At 42.3% G+C, this 21539-nt stretch overlaps 1 protein-coding gene across 4 annotated transcripts in view; it reads left to right on the forward strand.

Moving 5' to 3' along the window:
- Positions 1 to 21539, forward strand: part of ldlrap1b (low density lipoprotein receptor adaptor protein 1b) — a 45341-nt gene that overhangs the window by 16950 nt on the left and 6852 nt on the right. For all 4 annotated transcript variants that reach the window (XM_026151318.1, XM_026151317.1, XM_026151315.1 and 1 more), the window contains exons 2-6: positions 5259 to 5401; positions 6855 to 6967; positions 10664 to 10778; positions 12295 to 12367; positions 19062 to 19157. In XM_026151318.1, the coding sequence (XP_026007103.1) occupies positions 5259 to 5401; positions 6855 to 6967; positions 10664 to 10778; positions 12295 to 12367; positions 19062 to 19157 (540 nt within the window). The remainder of the gene's footprint in view (positions 1 to 5258; positions 5402 to 6854; positions 6968 to 10663; positions 10779 to 12294; positions 12368 to 19061; positions 19158 to 21539) is intronic.

Raw genomic sequence — 21539 nt, forward strand, 5'->3', positions numbered from 1 at the left:
TGCACAGAGGCTGCTGCTGGTGGGGGTGTTAGTTGTGCTAATGCAAATGTGACCAATATGAAAATGGATTATTATTGCATATGAAGTAGTACTCTGGGTGTATGCACCAGGCTAAAAATAGCTCCAGTTCCAGAGTTGCTCATTTGAACCGCTATCGTGCCAGCTTTTGAAGAAAGCTGTTGTTTCGTTCTCATTTGTCTCATCTGCTGAACTTGAAGTCTCGGCTTGTTATCTGTGCAGTCTTGTCTTACGATTGCCTTCCCAGATCCTCCCTCGATAAGGGATTCCTGAGTCCCTGCAGTCAGGGTGAACTGCTGGTCACGCGTGGCTCAGCGGCTCGCCTTTCAGAGCCTGTGCGTATTCTGTGATTGGCATCTCTCCTCATCCTTGAATCACTCGGAGCATTTACTGAGCATGTCTGACAGTTTGTTGAAATTCATTGGAGCAGACCTGTCAGCGGCGTGACTTTTGTGTAAACACTGAATGTCTCTCAGCTGAAGCTTCGCTGTCTCTTCTACAAACACCAGCAGGCATCCAAGGTTAGAGATGTTATGACCGTGCAGGTTAAGCCTGTGTTTCTATCCATTACAGAAAAGGTGAGATGAGGTAAGAAAAAGAAGAGTGATAAGGAGAAGTAAGGTGAGGCAAAGAAAGAAAAGGAATGGAGAGGGAATGTAAGGAAATGAAAGGTGAGCCAAAGCAAGGAGTGAAAAAGACGAGGAGAGGTAGGGAAAGGCGAGGGGGGGGAAGTTAAACATAAAACAGTATGGAGCGGAATAATTTAAAACTTAAATAAAACACAATGAAAAGTAAAATTTAAACAAAATATTAAACAATGATTCACTTTAGTTATATAAAAGCAGAATATAGCACAGCAAAGTGGCTTTATAATGCAGTATAAAAAGCTTACTGTGGGTAGTAAAAGAAAAACGAACCAAAAACAAGCACAGCAGATATGAGATGAGATTACAGCGTCTCAGATTAACAGTGAAATAAACTGTATTAACATGAGAGAACAGATGGATGCTGCGTTTGTATGCAAACATCTCGAGCGACTCCTTGTAACTTGGTTTCAGTGATGAATAGCAGCTAGTGATTCTCCACCACAGATTCTATTATAGTGAGTGTTTTTCTTATCCAGGCACTAATGTAACTGCAGGATCAGCTCAGCAGGAGAGCTTCATCTGCCCCCCCCCCACTCAGGAGCTCAAAGAGCTCGACCTTGGAGTGGGGCGTTCACTGTCAGACTCGCCCATTACTTAAGTGTCGGTTTGGTTGGAGCTGCTTTTAGACCATTAAAAACCATTCTCCATAACCACTTGCACTGGGTTGGTTTGGCTGGAGAACAAAGGAATATTATAGGCTAGCAGCTGTTTCCAAATGGTTTATGCTCCCTAAATTATATGGTGTCTTAAATTGCTGTTTACAGTAACTGTGTTCAAAAAGCTTTGGAAAACTGAAATAGTTTTTTGCACATCAATGGTCTCCTTTTATATTTGTTCAGCAGTTTTTAAATTAAGTACTTATTTACATTTACAAAATGGGAACTAGTTAAAATGTTCCTCAGAAAAGGCATAACATTGTTTCGTGCTGTGCCATTAACTACATTTTTATATCAGTTACCGTTTTTGCTCCATGATATAATGAAAACAAAATCAATACGATTTTTTTATTTTTATTTTTTAATAAAATCAGTTGAACCCCTGTCCTGTACAGCTACGTGTTTTCGGTTAAAAAGCCCAGTCTCACTCTCTGTTTAGTTTGGCTCGAGCCAACATGGTGTAAAAGTGAGCCACTGGTCAACAAGGGAAGAACTCACAGCGTTTTCATAGTTAATGGTATCCGTCCACGGCTGGCTTCATCCCTCGGTGTCTCGCTGCGGCTGCCAAGTCCCCCGCAGCCTGGGCTTTTCTTTGTCGCCATCTGCACCCACAGCCTGTGGTGGAGGCTCAGGCACGCAGGGACGGGCGGTTGCCCTTGTGAAATGGGCTTTATGATCAAAGCCCCATCAGCTGGTCTCGACCTAACTGGCAGTTTACGCTCGCCACTGACACCCTTGCCAAGGGAGCCGTGCGCCAAAACTAATGTCACTGGTGTCGTGCATGCGTGGGTTGGTCTTTACTGGCATTTCAAAGATAAATCAGCGCCGGAGCTCAGAGGGAAATTTGGAAATGACCTTCTGCAGAAACTTTGAATAATTCTTTGCAATCACTTTGTTTCCTGTTTTGACTTCCTCACTTCCTATATCAGCACTGATGCAGGGACCTTTGGGTTGCATAAGCTACTGCTCAGGACTAGACTGCAGCTTGCTTTAAACACCAGTATCAGTGTTAATGGATTGGTGTGATTTTATTTATTTATTTTGATCAATGGGGTCAAAGAAACCCCTCACATTAAACATTCTAAATGATTGGAATCACAATATTTTGTACAGTGCTATCTGCCTTCTTGGCGACCATCATCCTATCGGCTTTTGGTGTGTCAGTTTTATGGAATGGAAGTGTTTAAAGCAAGTATGACGTAAAGTTTCAATCTTGTTATTGTTTATAACAGTGTTATATCCCATACTGGTATTTTCAGCATCGGTGTGGCCCAGAATCTTTTAAATGCTGCATGTCTAATAAGATGTTTGCTGCTCATTTGGGACTTTCGAGCGTGACAGTGTACGTAACGATTAGTCTGCATGTAGACAAGCAGTCTGTGTTACTGTATTTAACACCACCAATCCCTTTTCTTCATTTAATTAAACTTGGTGTAAAAAATGGCTGAATTGTATATTTTTATTTTCAGTCTGGGTGAAATTCCTTTTAGAGAAGACCAATACCAGTAGGAGAAACGTTAGGTTAACAAACGTTACATTTGAAGCCCTTAGAAAGGCCTAAACTCTTCCCACTTACACCTGTTTGCACATCTTGGACAGAAACACTGTGGCACTGACAGCCGATCACGTCGAAGACCCTGGGTTAGTGCTGTCGTTGATAATGTTTTCTGATGGACCTTTTGAAGGGGGAAATGGATTCCCTCTGCCCCTCACTCAATCACACCACACAGAGGCAAGCCCTAAACCTTTTACAAGCTTCAAGGAGAGCTCGGCTTGTTTGTTGTTGGAGCGAATGGCTGAACAGTGACAGCAGTTGTTTACTTGTGTGAACTTCCACTCAGAAACTTTTTTCCTGCTGTTTATGCAGCTGGTTTCTAATTTACTCAGTTTTGCTCTGCTTTGTTGGGTATCTAATGCGATGTGCTGGCATAAGTTGAACATAGGTGTCGGGGATTTGGCACTACTTGACCAGATGCAGAAGCTTTATTCATAATGGCACAATAAGACGAAAACAAATTCGCCCTGAGCCGTCTTTTATGAATAGCTTCACCGTCAGGAGTTGGCAGAATTATAAATGAAATGTGGCAAACAGGAAAGAGCGACTAGTTTTTCCTCTTGAATCTGCAAGAGATGTATGATCTACACAGCGCTGCTCATGTTGTTTTCCCCTTAAATGTAGGTGTTTTTGTAATCAGTGTTTTTAACAGAATAAAGGTTGATGATGGGAAAGAACGGGATAACTGTGAAACTGAGGCTGTGCTTAATTGTGTGTATAATTGTGTGTATTTACTGATATTGAAACGGATTTGAAGTGCGAAAGCAGAGAACAGATGCAGTGAAGAGTAATTAAAAAAACTGCCGTTATGCTTTGCTAATGTGTGATTCATGCAAATTAAACAAACTAAAGTCTTTGGCTGTCAGTAACTGCAGCTCCACATTTCCTCTACACACTTCCAGCTTCATGATAAAGCTCTTTTCCTTTGAAAGGTACTTTATCACCATTTTTTCATTGTCTGAAGTTTCCCTTTTCTCCCGTGTACCAAACAACAGGAGATTTGCTGATGGAGTCATTTTTACTGATGGAAATACTCCATGTAGTTGGGGTGACAGCAGTGACGTCTGGGTAAAGCCTTTGTGGCACCTTATGAAGCACATAGATTTTGTTTTTTGTTTTTTGTTTTTCTTAACTAGAGGTCATTATAGTTCACCAAAACAAAGTATGAAAAACAGTTCAGTTAACCAAGCTTGTCTTTAGCTTTAGTCCTCCTCGTGTTGGTCACATGCGCCATCACAGACAGCTTATGGAGGCATGGATGCACATGTTTCTCGAGGCTTGGGGACGTTTGCATGACTCCGAGTCAGCTGCCTTCAACGGCTGTTTTTGTTGTCGTGTCTAATCTGAACTGCTCAGGTTTTGTCCCTGACACACACTGAATCAGATAAAACTAAAAGAAACACTGAAACTAGTATCAGTGAGGCCAAAACCACCTTTTCTTTATGAATGGAAAAATGTTTATTGCATGATTAAAAAGAAACTACAGCTGCTTCTTCTTTGATTACTGATGAAGTATAAAGAGATGCAAAAAATGGATGTATAATTTTATGATATAAAGTTATGCATTCATCCTTGTGGGTTCCCCACATCCCCCTCAGAATTAGCAGAATATTTTGTGCTTTTAATCTACTGTTAATTTCATGCAATTTGAATGTGAGGCCACAGATGAGGACATCCCGTCTTATGCAAAAAGAAAACTGTTGCAATCTGAGGCAGTGAAGCAACAGTTGCGAACCTCTTCTGCTGGTCTTACAAGATCACACAGCTACGTTATATTAGTGTTAAAATGTGACGATACTGAAAAGCACAGAAGAACTCATAGGTAGAACATGAGTCTGCTATCTGAATGTTGGTGAACAGCAAACCTTTTCTTTTATTATGACTAGCCGCATATACCACATGGTGGTAACGCCACTGAAAGTTTGCCCGAAGTGGTTTTTTTTAAATCAGGAAACAGCTCTAACATGGAGGGCACCAGTGCTTGTTTCTGTTCCTCTACAACATAGACATGAAATTGTGCAGTTTTGCTGCTGAGTAAATTGGCCTTGAGGGCCCTTAAATCAAAAACTATTCTTAGTATTAAGGTTTTGTTTATTAGTAAACAAATCAGTTGATCCGTGAAGGTCAGGTTGAAGGCCTTGCTTTTCCTGTTACTCACCTAAGTTGAGCTCACGGTCTTTAATGTAGCAAGTGTAATATACTCCATACAAGAGCATAATCTTACCATTGTGAAAGGAGGGTGTACAGACCCATGATAAGGACACGTTCTGCCAGCCTGCAAGCTGTGGTGACATGTCTGACGGGGGGATTTGCAGCCTGCCGTGCAAACGGCTAGTAATGGTGGTGAGCAGAAGTGTCAATGGTGTGTGTCTCATGTTGCAGAGCTGCCGGAGAACTGGACGGACACGAGAGAGACCCTACTGGAGGGCATGTCGTTCCAGCTCAAGTATCTGGGGGTCACGATGGTCGAGCAGCCCAAAGGAGAGGAGCTCTCAGCAGCAGCTGTCAAGAGGATAGTGGCAACGGTGAGACACGCACGCACGAGTAGTTTAAAATCTCTTTTTAATGTTCAGAAAACGGTTCCAAGAAAATGAGTTTCTCTCGAGCATACGTGACGTTTTCTTCATCATCACCTCTGCCGCTTAAATATTTTAGTCATTCAGAAGCGTGCTCCGTTATGACCTGACCTCGCCGACACCTCGGTGAAAAGTGACTGGTTGGCTGCTTCCCTGAGGCCCAGGTTGACATTTAGAGGAGGATGCAATTAGTATGTGGACACTGTGTGACTCAGTCAGCTTTATCATGGTGGAGAGCTTAATGTTATTGGATCTGGCAGCTCAGTGGATAATGAAGTTAGCGGTGGCAGAATAGTGGGACACGGTGAATGAAGTCACAGCCTCTGATTGGGTCTAATCTGCTGCCTGCCCTTAATGCCCCCCTGCAGAGGATGCTTACTCCTGAATGGGAATTGAGTGATTTTAAGCAATAGACTTGATAAAGTAAATAATCTTTATCGCACAGGTTTGTGTGACAGTGCTTTTGTCTAACGATAGACACCACATAGATTGTATACGATACCCTGAATTATTTGCTGTCACATAGGCGCTCTAACCACGAGAGGTGCTCATATTAAACATGGCTGAAGTATTACATGACAGGCCTTTGTACAAGTAATCCTGAGAGCCACAAGTTCAGGCTTTAGACTCTTCTAAGCGCACAGTTTCAGGTGCTTTTTCTAAACTTGATGATGTCCCTGAGATGGACACAGAAGCTCCGCCCACCTGCCATTCAAACCCTGTGTGTGCAATGGGCAGCCAATTAGATGCAAGTATGTTTAAAGGTGGAAGAGCTAAAATAGTTTGTTTCCATCAAGCCTTGGTAAATGATAAAGAAGGATTGTTTTGAGCAGCGCATCAAATTCAAATTCAAATTTTTTATTTGTCACGTACACAGTCATACACAGTACGATATGTAGTGAAATGTAGTGAAATCATGCGAAGCTACTTTGATAAATCCAGGAATGAAAATGTGGAGCTGGAAATGAACTCCGTGCCCAGTTAGGCCCAGTTAGGCCCAGGTTAAAATGATCTTCACATTACTACACTAAAGTGAAACGGAGGGAAGGTTTAAAGCATTTCTACATCTCAACCTCAGAGTAATTTTAAACTTGAGGATATAAAACACATTTTTTTTCTTTTTAGCTAAAATATTCTTTTTATGAATAAAACTGCTACGAGAGATACAAGTTATCATTTAATAGGTTGGTTGTTCCAGCCCACTCCAGATAGAGTGGGTCTAACATGCCACTTTAATGTTTTATGTAGTTTTTATTTTTAACCATGCTGAATGAAGATTAGCACCTGAGGTTTTAGCCTCTTTTCCCTTCTGTTAGCTAACTCTCTCTCCCTCTTTTTGTTTTTGTGGCCTCCACCCTTTCTCTTTCCACCCTTTCCTCTCTCTACATGTTCCTTTCTCCAGGCCAAAGCCAGTGGAAAAAAGCTCCAGAAAGTCTCGTTAACGGTCTCCCCTCGTGGAATCATCCTGCGTGACAGTGCCTCAAACCAGCTGATAGAAAACGTCTCCATATACAGGTCAGTCTGCCTCTTTCACCTCCTCAGGCAAACATTGTGTGCCGCTGACCTGACCAGGTTGTCTGGATTTGTGAAATAGTTTCACCCTAAGCTTGTCTTTATCATTCACAATAAAGCAAAAGTTGTTATCCGCCTCTTGCTGTCATTTATCACTGGATAGATGTGTGTTAGGAGGTGTGGCGCTCCCAAGGCGGTGGGAGAGGCAGGGAGGGTAGGAGTCTATCAGCGCTGTTTCTAATCAGTCTCGGTGCTCTCGGGAGCTGTGTGTCTGAGCTTTTACCTCAGATGTGTCTTACACACACTTGTCTTAAGAGCTCACTTGCCTGCCAGAGCTTGCATATGCTGGCCCCGAGCTGGATTCACTTTTCTCAAATTCCACTTATATGAGTTGACAAATCAAGGAGAGTTGGGACTTTCCAGCGTTTTTCCCAGCACGAATGTGGGCTGTGTACACTAATTTCTTTTCAAAGCTGGCAGATTGAGGACAACATTTAAATTATTGACCGTTTTCTCAAGGTATCATGGAGCCATGTGATGGACAAGTCGTGTTTCTGCCTGTATTTGAGAGGAAAGTCTCCCCACCTGCTCAATTTTGCATCGCTTATCACTGAACAACTGTCGCCTAGCTGTGCAAGATGGAGCTAATTTTCCAGCATGCACCATTTATCTATATTAAAAATCTCGTCTCTCCATCTCCAGGCTGTTTTTCTTTTTCTTTTTTTTGGGGGGACTAAACTTGGCTAACATTTTCACTGTTGTGCAAAGGGAGGGTGAGGCAGAATGACAGATGTCACAGGGTTGGGTGGAGATAAAACTCAGCTGATTAATTGTGTTGCTGGAAGCTGTAAGTGTATCCAAACACATTAAGATCAATTCTTCATTTGCTCTGTAAGAATTTCTTTTATTTGCATCATTTTTTTGTGAGCAATGTTTTTTTTTTTGTTTTTGTTTTTTTTAACCAAGGACGTTCTGGAGGAAGTGAGCGAAATGGGCTTCAGAAAATTATGCAGGGATCTACAGTTTTAGCCCCGAGCTCCATATTTGTTCAAATTAAAATGATGCAGGAAGAGCTGACAGCATGTCCTGTTATCACTGGATTAACTGGATACTGAAGAAAACCTGAAAGTTGTGATTTCTGAGCTGATTTTCAGCAATTTATACACTGTGGGATTTGGGGAGATGCAGGAGTAGACACTCCTATTCCCGTGGGCTGTGTGGGTGTTGTTAAAGCTGGTGATAGGAGAGCCAAATAACAGGGTGGAGCTAGAACAGCTAACTTCTTTTGTTTCATATCTTTCCCTCGCTATTTAACTAATAGACTCCATATAAAACAGAGCTTCCAGGTCTGAAAAGTGAAATCAGGGCCCAAAAATGCAGCATAAACCTTTATGTCCACAAAACAACCCTCCTTACTCCATTAAAGCTAGTTTAAGTAGCCGGGATTCGACCTCCAAGGCGTCCGCCTTCAACTGCCACAAAGCACTTCACATCTGCAGCTCCACCCGCAGGTGGTGTGCTACAGGAAAATGAGTTCATGTGGCTCGTTTTCACTGAGCCTGGAGGTTGAGGTGTCTCTGGTGCAGGCCAGGTTTCTGGACCTACTAGTTGTCGTCTCTATAGCGTGCTCGTGAGTCAAGCTTGGTGCTGCTCTTCGCTCACGACTGATTTGCTATAGCTCCTGGCATCTCTCGGGCACCCAAATCCCTCCACCACCAGGTCCATGGAGTGGTTGCTACTGTTTTGTTTTAAAAGGACCTAAGACAAGTCATGGGCATGTCCCAGCTCCAGCTGTAACTGCAGTATCCAGGTGGATGAGTTCAACCTTATTTGAGATGTTAAGAAGAGGCCATAAAGAAGTTGGGTTGCAGGCTGTAAGCGATCTTACTTGTTAAAATGTCCACGTGAACTCAAGTGGATATCAGAGGAAGCTGACACGTCCGTGTTGGCGTCATTGTTCAGCACCAACCCTCTACTCCAGAAAAACACTGCGTTAATTATGAACTTGCTTATTTGAAGAAATAAATAGTTTATAGTAATTAAAAAGCTGTACCGGGCGAGTCCAGCTGTGACCTCAGCATAGAGCTCAGACGTAAAGAAGATGAACGGCCAATAAACAGATTTGCCTGACACCCAATTTTCCCCGACGCCCTCCCGCCTAAACATTTGCCCGTAAATCTCGGTTGTGTTCCTCAGATCACAGCTGTGATTCTTCACCCCTCCAAAGTTTTTTATGTCTGTCATTGGTTAGCAGACTGTGTGACTATCGCACAGTGAAGATGATGCACGAAGGAGAAAGGAAGGACAGATGGCAGAAATTCATTATATCCTTCTTCCATCATCTTGGGTATCCCCTCCCCGACTGGCCGTCGCGCTCGAGTCTTTGGCGTTAGAGTGATGGCATCATGATCAAATAGTGGAGCAAAGCTATTATGGCTTAATTTGAAAGCGTACTCTGCACCTGAGACTGACGAGCCAGAGCGACAGACGATGCAGAGGATTTGCACATCAAGATGACCTTCTGCGTGTGCACGTTTTCCCCATGGTCTGCACAGAGTCCAGGCGAATTCTTGTAATTTATTAAAGTAACTTTAGCCTATTTCACAAAGCCATGCAAAATTTTACCAGCATACAGTGAAATTAAAGCTCCTCCAGTTACATTAAGGCAGGGTGAAATTTTTGCTCTAGTTTTTCCAGCATTTCTGATTTATTTATTTATTTTTGCTGTAAGATCTTTTACACTCTTAATAATTTTTGGAGGGGAACATGCTGCTGCAGTTTCTTGAGCTCCTGGCTTGTACTTCTGTGATTGAGGCTCATCTGTGAGCTCAGAGTTTTAGGATTCTTGAACCTTCAGTTTTAGCTCAGGGGTGATATGTTAGGTCCAAACTATGTTAGAGAAATTATTAGCATGACGGCTCTTTGTCAAAAGAAAATTAGAAAGTTATTTGAACACAGAAGGAATCATGGCTCCAAAAGCGCCCCGGGTAAAAAAAGAGAGGTTTTAAGATTGATGGCTGCTCCTTCAATCACACGGTGATATGAGACTTGAAAGTTTTCTCTGGTGAATGATCAGAAATCCCATCAAACATACAGGGTACCAGCAGGGTTAAATGACACCTGTTTGAACAAAGTTGAGTTTTTGATTTTAGATTGTGATGCTTGCAGCGGGAGTTAAATTCATCCGATTCAGCCCTATAAAAATCCATGTAGATATCTCCTGTATTTATGAAGTTAGGATGGCTCAAAAGTGCTGAAATTAAACGGCATAAATTTCAACACGGATGGCTTACAAGATCGGAAAATATTCATGGTAAATTTTGCGTGGCATCATTAAACATACTGGAGTTATTAGCAGCTGATTGTTTTCCAGATTAAACAGTTTTTTATATGGAATGTCCCCACTGTGATTTATGGGTTGACACTGTGGGTGTGTGTAGTAACAGAAACCAAACAGCCCAGATGTCCACTGCACACGTTCCTTTTCAGATTTATGACTTTGTCCAGCTGTGTACCTGCACACAGCTGGTGTGTGTGTGTGTGTGTGTGTGTGTGTGTGTGTGTGTGTGTTGTTTGATCACGTGTGCAGTTTTAAGTCAGATTTCTGGAATAGCTTAAGGGCTTAGAGCAGATAAAGTTTCATTTAATCCCAGATGAGTCTTAAATTAAAGGCTTTCTGAATGTGTGTGTTTGTTTCAGAATATCATATTGCACTGCGGACAAAATGCACGACAAAGTGTTTGCCTACATCGTCCAGAGTCAGCACAACGAGACCCTCGAGTGTCACGCCTTCCTCTGCGCTAAGAGGAAAATGGTGAGTAAGTTGATATTTTTCAAACGCCTCCTGCTGTGTGAAGAGTCGACGTGGTCGCTGACGTTAGCTTGTCGACTGTCGCTGGGCGACAGGACGTCTGAGTCCTGTTCTTCTTTGAGCCCCAAAACAGTCCAGATTCAGCTTCAATAAAATGTCTGTTTGCTCAGGTATTGCCCACAGGGTTTAACAGCACTGCAATAAATAAATGCCAGCAACTGAGCTACAGTTAGGCTAATATACACACATTAGCATAATGAAGATGTCGTTCATGTTGATGGCACCATCGTACGGCAGGAAGAAGATGCAAAAAATAAACCAAACCTCAGAAAAGACAGGATTGGAGATGATCCACAGGTTAGTCATCAATATGTTACTGTGTGGTTTGGATCGCTCGCCCAGGAAAAAAGCCTGATCCATAACTTAATGTTCACACTATAATTAAAACAACTTTTGGGGTGGATAAAGGAAGGACAAAGCTCCCCATCACTGTAAAAAAGGCGAAAACCTTATTCAGCGGGGTCATTGTGCTAATCTGCTCGACAAGTAATGACATAAGAGAAGGTTTAATAAAAGGTTAATCTGTCATAGCAATTAGTTTTTATAATGAAGGTTTCTTTCTTTTCCCCGGCACACACAAAAAATAACAGAATCAGCCTCCAGTTTACACAAGTGTAGGTGACTTATATGCACTTACTTTCTGTATGAAACACTTCCTGTCTTTCCCTTTATTTTAAAGGTAAATTGAACATTTTGGCAAATCTGTTTTTTGGTCTGTTAAAAAAACAAGCACTGTTGTAACCAGCAGTACCACTGCTGATCAGACTAAAGCTTACCCAGCTGGGATACAGGAAATGACATGATAGGGTTATAAATGTAATAATGTAACAAATATAATGTAATCCCTGAGTGAAGGAACTGAAATTAAAGAGGCAGATTTCTCATAATGCAAAGAAATCTACTGCGAAATGTTTTCTATGAATAAATGCAATGTGAGCTAAGGACACACATTGCAGCTTCAGAGCCTTAATACAATTTTGGATTCAGGTAAAACATGCAGCTTCTGCACCTGGCCACACATGAAGAACAGTTTATTCAGAGACCTGAGAGTCGCCGCGCTGACACTTTACTTGTATTTATGCAAATGTGTAAATATTAAATCGGGAAAAGAAAGGAGCGGGAGCATGAAAGGCGAGCAGGTTGTCATCCCTCTCTCGGCTTTCTCACCATCCCTGGAGTTCTGCCGAAAGAGCCGCTCCCTCCTCTTCCTTCCCTTCACTAATTTCATTGTGGTCAAAAGGCCACGTATCCTCCCAGTTGCATAAACAACTCGTCGTGTTGTCCGCGAGTTTCTCTTCCCTCTCTCCGAGTATCTGTGAAGAAAATCCTTCTTATGTCGATGGTCGTTTCCTGTTTGTGTCACAGCCATACCTTCCCTTCCTTCCTGTAATGCATGAGATGCGTATCGTGTATTATTCATCCCTCATTCCTGTCTCTGTCTCTTCCTCCGTCCCAACAGGCCCAGGCGGTAACTCTAACGGTGGCTCAGGCGTTCAAAGTGGCGTTTGAATTCTGGCAGGCTGCCAAAGAAGGTACGCATGGTCGCTCTTCATCACCACAGAAAATTTCCTCTCTTTCTTCTGCTCTTGGCTTTTACACCCTCCAGAGAGGTCACGTGAAATACTGGAGATCTGCTTGGCTTTCCCTGTGATCTCTCTCACTCACAGAGTGATGTCCTCGTCGATTCCCTGCACAGCGGTGAAATCACCAGCCAAAGGCACCTGGTTCAGTTTATTAAAGGCAACTTAGTCATGGTTAGAGAGTCTCACAGTTAAAGGTATCAGTGTGAGGAGGGGTGGACAGGAGGATTAGCCTGGGGCAGAGGTGGGGTGACTAGAATAGATCTTCTCTGTTCCCTTTACAACAAAATAAAGACTCAGATGTGTGGGAAGTGGGATTTTTCTCATGTAGTTTATTATATGGAAGAACAAAAGTGCCAAACTGAGACATAACACAAATGTGGAAGCTGTTAAATGCACCAATGTTTTTTTTTTTTTTTTTTTTTACTTTGGATTAACATTACATTGCAGTCAATTTTCCATATTTTCCTCTGTAAATGCAATTTATTTTGCATTTACTTCACTTCCATGTGCATTTCTGCTTTACTATGCAAAAAGGCTAGTCGCTGGATTAACTGTTGGGCTCTTTTTTTCATGCAAAGTTGACCCCATGACACACTTTGCATAGCAAAGCATGAAGTCATACAGTTAGGTCAGTGAGTGTTCGGACAGAGATGAAAATCTTGCATCTGCATACAACCACAGTGGAGTTTAAATCAAAAATCCAGACTTTCAGCTTTAATTCAAGAGGTTTAATAAAAGCATTGCACTGTTTAAAAATTACAACCATTTTTATTCACAGAGGTTAAAAGTTAATTGGACAGGTGACAGATGTTACATGACAAAGTAGAGAAAAGCTGAGTTGATTCCAAGCACTCATTTTTAGTAGTTGTAATCAGGTAGTTTTGAAAAAATAGTAAATGCACCGAACAGCTCAAGGAAGACAAGTGCATGAAAACAGAGTTGCACAACAACTGCACAGCATCTAACCAAGTCAAGAACACCCTCGAAGAGGAAAGCACATCATTGTCAAAGTCTACATTCAGGAAATGCCTTCATGAATGTAAATGCAGAGGGGCTCAAGGGAGGAAACACAGCATTTGGTGATGAATACGAGTTCTAGATTTCAGTAAGTCATTGAGTTCAAACGTGTTTCTTTTTAAAAACTTTGTCCAGTTAAAATCCCTAATTCTAAACGGTTCATTGCATGTTTTTATTAAACCTCTTGAATCAAAGCTGAAAGTCTGCACTTCAACCACATCTGGACCGTCTGATTTAAAATCCACTGTGGTGGAGAACACAGGCAATATTACCAAAGTTAAATATTTATGGACCTGACTCTGAATGTAAAAAATAAAAACACAGAAAGATTGAGCTTGGGAAGATGGCAGTGGGGAAAATACACAAACAGTACACATTTAATACAGAAAAAAATGTATAAACCTTTAGGTATTAATAAAACCATCCATCAATTTTCTAAGCTGCCTGCGACTCTCCATCAACAAACCTGCCATCAAAGCTGAGAAATTCCACCAAAACTAATTAAGAAAATAGAAATTTAGCTGGAAGCTAACAAAGTATATTTATATTTTTGTTGAGTTGTGTTGAGCCTCTCTAAAACCCAGTTGAACAGTTGGTGTGAGTGTCAAAGGAACCGTGGAGGCGGCAGCCAATCAGAGAGCTGTGTGAGGCCGGTGTTTCTGCAGCTCAGCAGAAACATGCATGTAATTTTCTGCACGTATGACTCCAGCGTAAATGAGCAATTCTTGCTACATAATATCAGTTTCTGCATCGGCACCCCCTCAACCATTTTCTCTAATCTTTACGTTTGTATCGCCCTGTGAGTGCTCTTTGAATTTTGTGATTATCCTTTGTCGTCTTGTCTTACACCTGCCTTCCCCGTGCATGCACAGTTTAGTTGTTTTCTATTCCCTCTCCATCCAAATCCATCGCTTCTTCTGTTTTTGGTTCTTTTCCGAAGGAGTGGAGAAGAGCGACTGAGGGGGATGGGGATGAGGAGAAGAGAGGGGCAAGAAAGCATGAAAGGCAGGGTAGGGAGGGGTGTTTGGATGGCGAGTGTGTGAGAGAGAAAGGAAAATGATTGTGTGTGTGTGTGTGTGTGTGTGTGTGTGTGTGTGTGTGTGTGTGTGTGTGTGTGTGTGTCGGCGGGAGCTCAGCCTCCTGACAGATTCAGTGTCAGTGTCATTGATCCCGTCTCAAGCGACGGCGTGCTTATTTATTCAGTCCTTTCGAGACGCACGCTTGCTCTATTTGAAAATCCAGCCGCCTCCTTCTTTCCTGCAACATTTCCACAGCTTCCTCTGCTCTTACTGTGGAGATTCCACTGTGGCCACATTTCCATTTTGACGAGGGATTATTTTATTTTCCCCCCATCAAAATCAAGGCCACGGACTCCTCGCCTCACGCCTCTTCGTTTGTCTTTTTTTGTATTTCTGAGTCGAATATTAAAGAGTACAATTTAGTACAGCCTCACTCGCCCCATCCTTCTCCTTCCCTCGCTCTATACTTTTCACCTCGAATTTTTAATGTGGGCGAAGTCGCTTAATTGAACGAGTTGTTATCTGTTCTGTGGGGTTATGGAGGGGAATATATATATATATATTTTTATAAAGAAGCCGTGGTGCTCTCTTGTGACAGGGAAGAAGAAAGAGAGATGGGGAGAAGGAAAAAAAAAATCCTTTGGAGTCTGTTTTCATTAAAGTTGCAAGACCCCGGGGACGAGGGCAGGAAGGGAGATATCCACCGCATGTCTGTGTGGTTTGCTTGTTTCTTACAAGCTCTCCACCACCACCACCACCCACCGTGGTTCTGCACATTCCTGACCCACATTCCTCTGTATATTACAGATCCCATCTCTGCTCATAAATCTGCCTTCATAGAATATTCACTGCAAACACTACAGCAAGCTTTGAACTGCCGTATCTGTGAGTTGGCTCCATGTTTAGCAGCCGACTGAAAAGTGCACACGTGAGGATCTGCAGGAGAGAAAAAAACGGGTGCCCTGGGAAATTTTTCTAAGGCTGCCATTACCAAGCGACCCGGGCTCATGGGAAATGTTATTTTCACTGCACCAAGAATGACGGTGCGTATAAGAAAGTTGTGGTTAGAAAAGCAGAAAGCGACATTTCATCTCAAGCAGTGAGGCGGGAATAAAGCTCTATAATCTATTTTTAAGACGAGCTGTAGAACTTTATTCATGCTGAAAGTTTGATTTATAACAACCAAAACATTAAACACAGCCTATAAACAAAGTGGAATAACTCAATAAAATAAAACATACAGATATAAAATGGCTCAATAAGTTTAAAAGGGCAGAAAAATTATTAAAAAATAAACAAGCTTGTATATAGAAATGTAAAAATGCTGTATAACAACATGAAAAAGACCAAGTAAATCCTCTTATTAATGAACTTTATTCTCTTTTTTTGCATTTTTAAAACTTCAAAGCTGCAGTTGTTTTTGGTAAATTTCACAACGTGATAATTTTATTAGTTTTTTTCTGACCAATTTAATCAAATTGGACTGAACTAAAAATTTTATCGAGCCTTATGGATGTTTTGCCGACCCACAAAAACGGTGGAATCGATAAACCTCGAGGATTCTCCTTCAGCTTCCTTTTTTTCTTTTCTTTTTTTTGGGAAACTGTAGAAAATGCACAAATCACAGCATATCTGTGATTTGTGCATTTTCTACATGACTCACAAATATTTCTTAACAAACGGCTGTTTTTATGAAACACATCAAAGCTGCAAGACTGAAAACTCAACGCAGTCTGCCCCGAAAACAGAAAATCCACGAAATAAATGAAAGCGGGCATCAGTGTTTTTGGCAGAGAAACTCCAAACAAAAACCAGGACGGACACTTAAATGGAAGAAAACCAGATTACAGTGGGCTGAAGAGAAGTGGTCATGGGCTGCGCGGTCAATCACGAATCTGTGAATAGAAAATGCACACCTTTCCTCATGTATGACATGAATACACATGTAAGGTAAAAGAGCAGGAGAGACTGTGAACTGAAACTTTGGACAGAATTGCTTAACAAGTGGCAAAAAAAATATTTTGGCTTTCTTAACTTAATCAATCGCTGTGATTGGCCCCAAATAAACGGAGGTGTGAAAATCAGGGAGTGATGCTAGCGCTCGTGTGACGACACTGGGCTCATTGAAAGATTTCTCAAACTGCACACGAGTACTTTCCGTCTCTGCACAGACGGATTTCACATGTAGTTGTGTAATTCTGATGATTCATGCTTAAACAGCAAGTTTTAAAATATTTTAACACAATTCAGAAACACTTGTGAAACTCAAAGCGTGTGAGATCAGTTTGAGCTTGTAGCTGCGTGTACGGTTCTGTAATGTGATGTTGTGGGAAAGAGATTTCTGTGAGCCGCTGTGCTTTGCTCGGGTTGGTGGATCCTCTCTTGTTCCTCCACATATAGGCCATAGGAGTGAACAAAGGATGCAGCTCAAAGGCGTATCAGTGGAAAGCGAGAGATTTCATGTTGCTCATTAAATGGCATGCCAGAGAGGAGTTGCAACATGCGCTTGTGCAAGCTGCAGCAGCGCCCTCAAAGAACTGGTGAAATATGTGGTCGTATGTGACACAGCTCAGGCAGATTACTGACTAATTACCGTCTGATGTCTGTAAATATTTATATGGCTTTTGTTGTTGTTATGTGTAAAACCACAGTTTGCCACAAAGTGTGATATCTGTACCACTACTGTTGCACAGCAGTACCTTCAGAGTCCCTCTAGAAGCGAGCTTTGCCACTCTGCAGCCATGTTTCCGTTTGCAAATGCAGAAACGTGCCAGTCAAACAGCTACTAACATGTTTCCTGCTTTGACCGTTGATTGGCTCTTCTGGGGCTGCAGGACAACCATCATCTCCAGTCCCCCCGCATAGATCATCGACCAGGATTTATTTAGTCGCGTCTCTGTTCCTTTTGTTTCAGGTCAAACTCTGTGTCCAGTACAGCTCTGTAAGCCTAATAAATTACTTGAAAGTCCTTGATTCTATTCAGGAGCTATCCTGGAGCCGATCAGATCTACTCGGGTCCACATTAAAAGCCCCACAGAGGTTTTCTGCTTCGAGCTGTACAGAGCACTTGAGGAGGGCAGGAAATGAAACACTAAAAGATCCTGTACTGCTAAAATGCTTCTGGTGTGACTTAAAGCCGTGCAAAGAGTGGGACAAAGATGTGTCTGAGACATGGCGTCACAGACATGCACCCAGTGCACCCAGGGTTTGCCTAAAGGAAGTGTTTTCTGTCCTCAGTTAACTCTGCATGCAGTTTGAAGTTGTGGCTCTGACATGTGTGAATAATACAGGGCCTGAAACTGCTCTGCTGGACTGAGATTAACAGAAATGTTGTGCAGGAAGTCGCAGGGAGCTGTTGCTCTGCATGGAGAAACTTTTCAGCGGAACGCCCGGGCCAAACACAGACCCAGGCGCTCCCTGTTTAAAGGCTACGGTTACACACCCTGCTGTAGCTGGCAGATGATTTCAGTAATAGTCTTAACATGTTCAAAGATTTCTCTCCTTTTTTGGGGGGGGATTGTATAACGTACAGCAGCAGAAGTTTTGAAAAGATTCATTAATTAAGCTTTGAATGAAATCTTTCAAGCTTTTTTTTTTGCTGATCATTGCTTATAGCCAATGAAAATCACAAATCTAGTGTCTCTGATTCTGAGAAGATCAACCAAACATGATTTTCAACACTGAAATATCAAATGTCTGAAAAATATGCTCATTTATACGCTCTGTTGAAAGTTGTTGCTCCTCGAGGTTTCTCATAGATTCTCTGTGGGGCTCAGGTCAGACAAGTTGGTAGGCCGGACACATTTGGTACTACTGCAAATTTCCTCTACTGATGGGAAAAGAAATCTGCATCTCCAGAGAGCTTGTCTGCAGACGGAAGCGTGACGCTTTCTAAAACCTCCCGGGTCACGCTGTGTTGACTTTGGCTTCTGAGCCTCATCCTCCAGACTGCAGGACCTCAGTTTCCAAACTGCATCTTTTATCTGAAAAGAGGATTTAGAGCCACAGAGAAACCATCATGTTTATTTTTTTTAAACCAAACACTTCTGATGTAATGTCTGGTTTAGGATTGGTGATGTTGGGAATGATGTGGTTGTAGCTTCCTGAAAACAACTGTGCGTTGTTGCTCTTGATGCTGTGACGCCAGCCTGAGTCTGCTTGTGTGATGCTCTCAAAATTTCTTCAACTGTTCTTTACAACCATTTAAAGTCTGCGGTCGTCTCTGTTGTTTTTGCACCTTTTCCTGTTGCGCTTGCTGCTTAATATTCTTCAATACAGCTTTCAGGCTCTTCAGCAGTGACCTTCTGTGTCTTACTGTCCTCATGGAGCATGTCGATAATCATCAAAATTGAAGCAAAAGACGCCCTGGGATATTTCACTTTGCACATAATGAATATAGAATTTGTGAACATTTAACACTGATTGTATGCTTGTTGAGTGAAACTTTTAACCACATCTGAGCTGCATGAAGGCAAACTGTTCTTTGCAGCACAACCACTCTGGCCCTGTGGTTAGAACTTCCTGAATCACAGATTGTCCTCACTGACTGCACTGTTTTCATTTTCTTTCTTTTCCTTTTTGTTGTCCTGCTCTGTGTTTCTGTTCAGAGAAAGAGAAACGAGTAAAGTCGAGCTCAGATGGGGAAGGAGCCAGCAGCTCTCAGTCGGACAGCTCGGCCAGCCAGGGCAGCCTGAAGGGAGGAGGTGAGTCACGTCGCCCATCATCACATCTTTTTCTCTCTTCCTCTTTCTCTCTGTCTCTCTCTCTCTCCGTGTCGCAGCGATCGTAGCCTCAAGGGACGGAAGAGTGTTCAGCCACTTGTCAAAGGTTGGCCTACATGGAGGCTGCAGGTCAGCTGATGACAGTCTGCTTTTCATTGGTTACCATTTCTCACTAACATCACAAAAGTTAACAGTAGGTGACTGTTTAAGGCAGTTACATGCGGTGATAATGGTGCTGCTGATGATCTGGTTAATTTGAACACATAAAAGCCACACTGCAGTCATTGTGGATGCATTAAACTGAATCTTGGTTCAGCGATTCCCCTGACATTTTTATGAAAACAAAGGACTGCTATCATGCAGTTATTCCGCCTGACTCTGGAAGCACAATTACAGCCCTGTTTGTTTAGAAAGCATGAAAGAATTTCACATTTCTATTGCCCCCATTGTTCGATCAGACCCTAAACATCCGCTGAGCCAGACGACCTGAAGGCATTATTAATCCCATACATGTCCACATCCAGGGAATAAATTACACGAAAAGCATCATGTTGTTATACGATGCTTTATTTTTGTGCATGTTGTGTTTGCGCATGCCTTTCCCTGTCCCGACCCGATCCTTTCGATATTTGTTTGGAGTGGCCTTTTTTTTTTACAGGAAAGTCTTAAAAACATCAGCTTTGTGCTCCTCTGCTCAGCCAGCAGGCCTCCCGTCAGAGAAGCGCAGCTCCCTAAATGTGTTCTGATGCTTTATTTGGCTCTGCAGTGCTACACGTGCAGCGCTTCATGGTCAACACGGGCTTTAAAGATGATCCTCTGTGAGAAGACTCAACAAAGCAGAGATTTTGCAAGCAGAGAGGCTTTTTTTTTTTGGACTAACATTATCCTACTGACCCCCTGGTGGGTCATTTAGCTGCCAGTGGACTGCGTTTCTGTGAGGCAAATTAGCATAATTTCACAGCAGAGTAAAGCTCGGTGCTCTGGAGTTTTCGCTGCCAGCCCTGAAGCAGTGATCAGGGACAGCAGAGCTCTTACATTTATCTGCTCTTCACTGTGTGGCTGATGCACTAGCAGCGTGTCAGAGACTCTCGGGATCAGTGGCGTTGTCGGAGGTGAGTCAGCTTTATTCGTGACACACGATACCCTCGACTTTCTCCCAGCGCCAGGCCTGTAAATGCCACGTCCTGCCATAACCTGATTGTTGGGGGATTTTGCCTGCAGGAGATGAATCAGCCTCTCAGTCTCTTCCTCTTCACAAGGTTAAAAGTAGAGCTTAGTTTCCTTATAATTTAATCTGATGGAGGAGATGATGATCATTTTCTTGGTTAAAAGTTTCAGCACTCAAGTGTTTATGCATAGTTCTGTGACACGATATGAAGCAGCAAATTAAAAACTTTAGTCTTTATTTCAACAGGAAGTAAAACAGCTGTGATTAAGAGATAGGCAGCATTAAACAAGCATGTGCAGTCAGTACATGCTTATTCCAGGGCTTGACGTATCAAGGTGTAATACAAATTAATCTGGTCCTAAAAGTATGGAACTGAACAATAAAACATGTATTTTAATCAAACTAAGTTAAAATGCAAGAAGCAGTGTGGAAAAAGTCAACTCTCACTGCTTCTGTAGGAATTAAGAGGGTAAGCAGCAGCCAGGTGCTGCTTGTCAAATGTACTCGATTAATTGATCATCTGCAAGTGTGAGCACATCTATAAAAGGCTGATTGGAAGCTTTCAGGTGTGGGAACGTAATGCCAAGGAGGAAAAGGAGGAAAAACATCAACAGTGGTCTTAAATAAGCAGGTTTTGCTGCGAAGTGTTGCACTTTCAAACAATTTCAAGTCCATCATTCTGCAGTGACAACGATTATTCACAAGCGGCGAACATTCAGGAAGCTGCCAATCTTCCCAGGAGTGGATACCACAGCAAAGTCACCCCAAGGTCAAACAATGCAAAAAGACTAAGAGCCAACAAAACCCCCAGATCACTCCATCTTAGACTCTGCAGGCCTCAGTTAGCGCTTAAGGTTTAAAGTTCATGACAGCACAGTTACAAAGTATAGCTTGTTTGGAAGGATTACTGGGAGAAAGCTTCTTCTCTCTCGTGAACTTTAAAGTATTCCAGAGTTAGATGTGCTTGATCCAAATTGTGTTATGCAACAGGACAGTGATCCCAAACACAGCAGCAAATCTGCAGATTAGCTGAAAAAGAAAAGAATGGAGGTGCTGCAGTGGCCCAGACGAAATCCAGACCTCAGCCTGACTGCGACGCTGTTGTTCATCGAAGAATAGATGATTTTTTTGTTGTTGTATCCTGATCTATAAAACCTTAGACGTCAAAAAGACGACTGTCAGTTTAAAATCAAAAG

Source organism: Astatotilapia calliptera, chromosome 19 (assembly GCF_900246225.1).
Source record: "Astatotilapia calliptera chromosome 19, fAstCal1.2, whole genome shotgun sequence".
NCBI classification, from domain to species: Eukaryota; Metazoa; Chordata; class Actinopteri; order Cichliformes; family Cichlidae; genus Astatotilapia; species Astatotilapia calliptera.